At 55.7% G+C, this 6,379-nt stretch overlaps 1 protein-coding gene across 1 annotated transcript; it reads left to right on the top strand.

Annotated features, from left to right (window-relative positions):
- Positions 1-204: 204 nt before the first annotated feature.
- LOC103778572 (huntingtin-interacting protein 1-related protein-like) lies at positions 205-6,364 on the top strand (the record flags this gene model as incomplete). The annotated part of the gene is made up of 14 exons (XM_008946162.1): positions 205-399; positions 637-784; positions 1,092-1,178; positions 1,474-1,581; positions 1,955-2,091; positions 2,887-2,997; positions 3,115-3,173; positions 3,498-3,528; positions 3,652-3,714; positions 4,183-4,283; positions 4,886-4,991; positions 5,781-5,904; positions 6,042-6,103; positions 6,263-6,364. Coding segments are annotated over 14 exons (1,434 nt in total), but the record flags the coding sequence as incomplete, so codon positions are not given.
- Positions 6,365-6,379: the final 15 nt, after the last annotated feature.

Here is a 6,379-nt window from a genome sequence, read left to right as displayed (position 1 = left end):
CCCCTCACAAAGCCCTGTCATGCAAGGCAATGTGTCTGCCAAGCCAGCAGCACGGACAGCAGCTCGAGGAGCCACCATGGGGCTGAACAGGGGTCCAGCCCATCAGTGTCACGAGCTGAGCGCGTCCTTAGCCTTCCCCTACGTAACTGTTGGGTTCGTGCCATGGTGACGGGTGGGTGACGGGTGTCCTGGCCCTGCTGGCAGGCTGGTGTGGAGCTGAGTGCCCAGGTGGAGGCCCTGCACGCCGAGAAGGAGGTGCTGAGGAGGTCGGTGAGCGAGAAGGAGTGCGAGCTGCTCTCCACGCGCGGCCTCGTGGAGGAGAAGGAGCTGCAGCGGAGCCAGGAGGCGGACAAAGCCTCGCGGGAGATCCGCGAGCTGCAGGGCAGGCTCCTGGAGAAGGTACGGGGCTGTGGGGAGCCCACTGCCCCTCTGCTTCCCAGGACAGGGTGTTTGGGGTGTGCTGAGCAGCCCAGGCACTGCCAGCAGAGCTGGTGGGATGCGACTCACACCAGCAATAGCGGGATGCTTGGGTCCAATCCCGTAACGGGGCTCTTGAGGAGTATGCTGATGATGGACCACGGTGGTAAGGGTCCTGTGTCCCAGTTGTGCCACTCAGCCGTTCCTCCCACCTGGCAGAGCAACCAGGAGCAGAGCCTGCAGCAGAAGCTGCTGGATGAGCAGTTCAGCATCCTGCAGGAGACTGTGCGGGAGGCAGAGGACATCCTCCGAGACGCGCTGGCCAAGCTGGACGACCCGCTGCACGTCCGCTGCACCAGCTCCCCAGGTACATCCTCGGGCACTGCTCCACCCAGCGTCCCCTCCCCCTCCAAGACAATAATGTTGCATCTCAGCTTCCTCCAGGCAGTTTTTGCTACCAAACATCACACCCAAGGAGGTCGGGGTCAAACTTTCCAGGAGTGAATTTTTAGCTCTTGTCTCAGCACTGTTTTCTCAGATTTTTCATGCTGTTCCAGGGCCCCGGGGAGCTGAGCAGTCTTGCTTCCACTCAGTGGTGCCTCATGGAGTCAGCACTCGTGCTGGCTCAGACCCTGGGCAGCCCGACCGTGCTAACGAAGCCAAATTAATTGCAGATTACCTGCTGAGCCGGGCGCAGGCGGCGCTGGAGTCCACGGACGCCCTGGAGAATGGGCACGCGCAGTACGTGGCCTCCATGGCAGGTACCTGGGGCTGGGGACCGGTGGCATTGCTTGCACCTTGCTTTTATTTTTGTACATCCAGCAGCCCCCAACAGCAAGTGTGCAGTGCCCTGGTGATGGGGGGACACGGTGGGTGGAGCTGGTGGCTTCCCATGCGCTCATTCAAGGAGCAGCCGGCAAGCTGGAGGGGTCAACACCAACCTCTCCAAGCTCTTGGACTGATCTTTCAGTGCTTCGGAGGGTGGGTTGTGGCCACCAGGACATGGCAAGTGGTGCCCCAGGCTGGCGGGGCCTGACCACGTTCTCTTGTTGGCAGATGCTGCGGGGCTGGTGGGGGCTCTGGCCCTCTTTGCCCATCTGATGGCTGACACCATCGTCAACGGCAGCGCCACGTCCCACCTGGCTCCCACCGACCACGCCGACCGTGAGTGCCATGCGTGGGCCCAGTGGGTGTTGAGGATGTTTTTGCTCACAGGGCTTGTTTTTGGGGTGGCTATGCCAAAACCTCCTCCTCTGGGAGCTGGATATGGGGCAGATCTTCCCCAGTAGCAGCATGGTCCTCCCCCAGCTCCCAGGGGTCTCCTTACTGATACTCCTCTCTGGTGCCCCTTTCTGGGCAAGGAACATCACTTGGCTTTGGGACACCAATTTATACTCTTCTGCAAGAAATTTGCTGGATGCCACTGGTGCTCAGCATCGCCTCTGTGCCCGAGGGGAGGAAGAGGAGGGTGGCAGGACTGGGGTGGAAGGTCCCCTTGCCCAGCGAGGGGCTTGGCACCGACCCATCCTCTCCCCAGGGCTGACGGAGACGTGCCGGGACTGCGGGCAGCGGAGCCTGGACTACCTGGGCGAGCTGAAGGACAAGCAGACGCTGGGGCACGCAGAGCTGGGGGATGTGAGGCAGGCGCTTCGGGGGGTCCTGCAGCTGGCCCAGGTAGGAGATGGAGCCCAGCACACCCCCCTTCCCACCCAGGGCTGGCGGGGTGGGCTGTTGATGGGTGTTTTCTAAAGGAAAAATGAAAGCAGCTGGTTGATGGAGTAGGACGTTGCCTCTCTTGGTCAGGATGGGATGTTTGCTCTCAGCCTTCTGGCTGCATCTCAGTGGACAGCTTTTTTTTTTTTTTTAGAACAAAAGTCAAATCATGGTTTTCCTCATTGTCCAGAGCTGAAACTGGAGATGCTGTGTTAGAGTGAGCGTTTTGGGGTGGCTTGTCCTCCATACCCACAGGTTCTGGTGCTTTCCTTGAGCCATCTCAGCTTCCAAGTGCTGAGACCCTTCCTGGTGGTGCGCAGGGACAGTGACCCTCAGATCAGCTGAAGTCTTTCAGCACAGTAACCACTGCGGAAGAAAACTTCCCAACTTTCCACTGTTTCTCCTCATGAAGCCCCATTAGTCTTTTCCATTAAAGGGCTGTTCACTCAAAGGCTGTCAGCTCTCCAACGCCCTCTGGAGCTCTGCCCTGCCGAAACTGCTCCTGTGACCGAGTTTTGTCACCTTGATTTGGGGCATTTCTTACCTCTGAGGTCCCTGTGCCATGTTTGCTGCAAGTTGGTGGCACGTGTGCCTTCAGCCTCATAGTCTGCAGAACTCTGCTCCTGCAGATATATTTATTTAAGGGGGAGGGTGGAAAAATGGTCAAATATCTTGGTTTGGTGTTATTCCTTACAAATACTCTCTCTTTTCTTCCTCTGCCTGAAACCTCCTGGTGGTTGCTGTCTCCTCTGGCAGGAGCTGAGGCCCAAGAGCTTAGACATCAGGCAAGAAGAGCTGGGGGACATGGTTGAGAAGGAGATGGCCTCCACCTCAGAGGCGATTGAGGATGCTGTTAGGCGGATAGAGGTGAGACAAAGCTGCAGGACAGGCTGTGATGGTGCCTTGGGGCAGCACAGTGTCCATCTGCCCTCCACCCTGCTCACCAACGTGGAGCCCAACCCTTCCTCTTGTGTTTCCCAACAGGAGATGATGAGCCAGGCCAGAAATGAGAGCTCTGGTGTTAAGCTTGAAGTGAACGAGCGGTGAGTTTTGGGGGGTGGCATGTGCCAGCCACGGGCAGGTTTCTGTCCTGTCCCCATGCCCTGCTGGGCTGTGCTCTGCTCCACAGCCCTGCGTGTGGCCAGTGCTGCATCATCCCCTTGCTGAGCACAGAGTTCTCTTAGAAGGGTGGACTTTGATCTGACACGGCTAAGCCAATTGTTTGCAGCTACTTTGTAGGCTGCTGAGAAGAAACCTGCAGGCTGTCTGGTCTCCAGAAAAGACCCATTTTCTACCCGAGGCCAAAGCCTGCTTTCCTGGATGTGGTATTGAGGGATGCTGAACACTTTTCTCTTGTTTCCCTGCAGGATTCTGAACTCCTGCACGGACCTAATGAAGGTCAGTAGTGCAGAAATGCTGGAGCATTATAAACTGCACAAAACTGTAACTTCCCACCACTGACAGCATCAATCCTCTGTAAAATCCCCAACAAACACCGAAACCTGTTTTCCTTCGTTCCAGGCTATTAGACTTCTTGTACTGACATCTACAAACCTCCAGAAGGAGATAGTGGAAAGTGGCCGGGTGAGTCCTCTCCCACACTCATCTCTCTGCACAGACATAAAATACAGGAGAATTTCCCACAATTTGCAGAAACACCAGCTCAGTGTTGTGCTTTCCCATGTTATTGGTACTCTGGCAGTCTCACTTACTGGAGCTGGGCTGCTCAGCCCCGTGCTCTCCACACACATCACTGTCACCTTTGTCCATCTAAAAGCCTTGTCCATCTAAAGATGGTGGCCCAAACTCGTGTGTTTTACACCCAGCCCAGACTCACAGGGATGGGGCTCCAGAGCTGGTTTTCTTGATATGTATTTAAATAGGTCAGTAAGAGTGGCCTGAAGGGAACAGAAATGCTCCTAACCCATTGGTTTTATAGCTTTACATATGAATTTGTATAGCTATATTTTATATGGATACTTTATATGGATTTAGACATTGCTGTACATGACAAACAGGTTAATACAGGCCATAATATTCTTGTAACAACAGGGGGCAGCAACGACTCAGGAGTTTTATGCCAAGAACTCCCGCTGGACCGAAGGGCTGATCTCTGCCTCCAAGGCGGTGGGCTGGGGAGCCACACAGCTCGTGTAGGTACCCCAGGGCCTCTCCCACGGCTGCTGCAGGAGGGTCCTCTCCAGACACAGCTCCATGTGCTGCACCCAGCACCAACCCACGCTTCTCCACTACCCAATAATCCAGCCTGTCCTGCTGCTGGCTCTGCATGGAGCATTATTGCTAATTCCTTCTAGAGCATCGTAGCCTGGGTTGAACCACGTGGTCACCCAGGCAGGGACTGACAGTTCCTCCCTGCTTGCCAAATACTCCATCAGTGGAATACTTCTTGTCCTGGTTCCTGCTCAGATGATTGTGGATGGGGTGGTTGGGATCAGGGTGGAGTATTCCCATGCTAGTGCAGGAAATGTGGGAGGCATTTTGAACAAAGCTTTAAAAATCCCATCCAGCTCATTATGGAAACAATCCTGCCTCCGTTGATACTTTATACCCATCATCCAGAACTTCTGGATCTGGGTTTAAGTAATTGCTTTGTAAATGAGCCTTAAATAACTACAGGCAAAGCTGCTGCTTCAAGCTGATGCTGATTTCTACGGGTCTGGCAGGAGATAAACTGCGCTTGCTTCGCAGCGCGGCGAGTGCCTCTAACAGGATCTCCCTTCTGACCCACACGCAGGGAGTCAGCAGACAGAGTTGTCCTGCACACGGGCAAGTATGAAGAACTGATCGTCTGCTCCCATGAAATCGCCGCCAGCACGGCCCAGCTCGTGGCTGCCTCCAAGGTGAGGATCCAGCAAGGTCATCTGCCTGTGGCTCGTCGAGGTTGCAGTAGTTCTGTTCGCCCTGCGTTGTTCCACGGGTGCTTCCAGGCAGTGGGGAGCAGGGAGGAAGGGAAGCTCTTCCTGTTCCCAAGTCAGTTTGGGGTTGTAATCCACGTGTCTTCACCGGCATTAATATTCCCACACCTAGCAGGGTTTGCCTTGGAGGTGAAGATGTGCAAAACCTCCCCTCTTCCTCCTGTCAAACTGATTATGTGAAGAAAATGTTAACAGCTAAGAAGCCCCCAATAAGCAGCTGCAGGAGCTGGCAGTGAGAATGGTGGATTTTGGTGCTTGCCACCTTTCCTGTTAGTGTGGGTGGAAGGAATGGGGAGAGGTTTCAGTGAGCAAATGGAGGATGCTAGTTGGGGGAGGAGGACCCGTTCTGCCTTTTAGAGCAGATGGTTTAAAAATTAAGAGCATGGTTAAAAATTAAATAGCTCTGTTCCGATGCTGCTGATCTGTGTGTGCTTGGCTCAGGTGGGAACAGAGCTGTTTGGGTGTCCTGGGGCTGAAGGGCCTTGCAGGGATCCCCTTGTTGGGCTGTGATGGGGTCACCAAGAATAAATGTGCCCTTCTGTCCATCTCCTCTCCACCACATGGTTTTCACACCTAAGGACCATTCTGACTCGGTGTGCTCAGTGTCTCTGCTCTAACACAGGACACAGCTGGCTGGGAGCTCCCCTGAGCTGGCGAGCACCCCTGTGGAGGTGCCATGGTGGGGACCCACAGCCCTGCCCCTGCTCTTTGCAGGTGAAAGCTGAGAAGAGCAGCAGGAACCTCGCCCGGCTCCAGGAGTGTTCACGCAACGTCAACGAGATGGCAGCCAACGTGGTGGCGTCCACCAAGTCAGGCCAAGAGCAGATCGAGGAGAAAGGTGAGGTTTTTGCGAGGAGAAGGCCGAAAAAAGCCCAACCATATCACTTTCTGGCCTGGCACATATCCCAGGGTACCCATGTGGCTTCACTTTGGCACGGGCTGCGCTCAGTGAGGACCCCCCACATTTCTCCACAGACACCATGGACTTTTCAGGCATGTCCCTCATCAAGCTGAAGAAGGAAGAGATGGAAACACAGGTATGGCCACGAGAGTGGATTTGGTGCTGCTGCCCTCGGGCCAGGCTGAGGTCCCGACCCAGACCCGTGCAAGGCAGGGGTCCCTTTCTCTGCCCCTCCAGTGAGGCGCTGGGGATGGCAGGGGGGCGCCCATGGTCCACGATGGCTGTTTGGGTGCAGGTGAAGGTGCTGGAGCTGGAGAAGCGTCTGGAGGGCGAGCGGGTGCGCCTGGGCGAGCTGAGGAAGCAGCACTACGCCCTGGCCGGGGGCTATGACGACACCGCCGAGGACGGGGAG

This window comes from Merops nubicus, unplaced genomic scaffold, assembly GCF_000691845.1.
Source record: "Merops nubicus isolate BGI_N331 unplaced genomic scaffold, ASM69184v1 Scaffold33878, whole genome shotgun sequence".
Lineage (NCBI taxonomy): Eukaryota > Metazoa > Chordata > Aves > Coraciiformes > Meropidae > Merops > Merops nubicus.
This window is presented reverse-complemented; position numbering and strand designations above follow the sequence as displayed.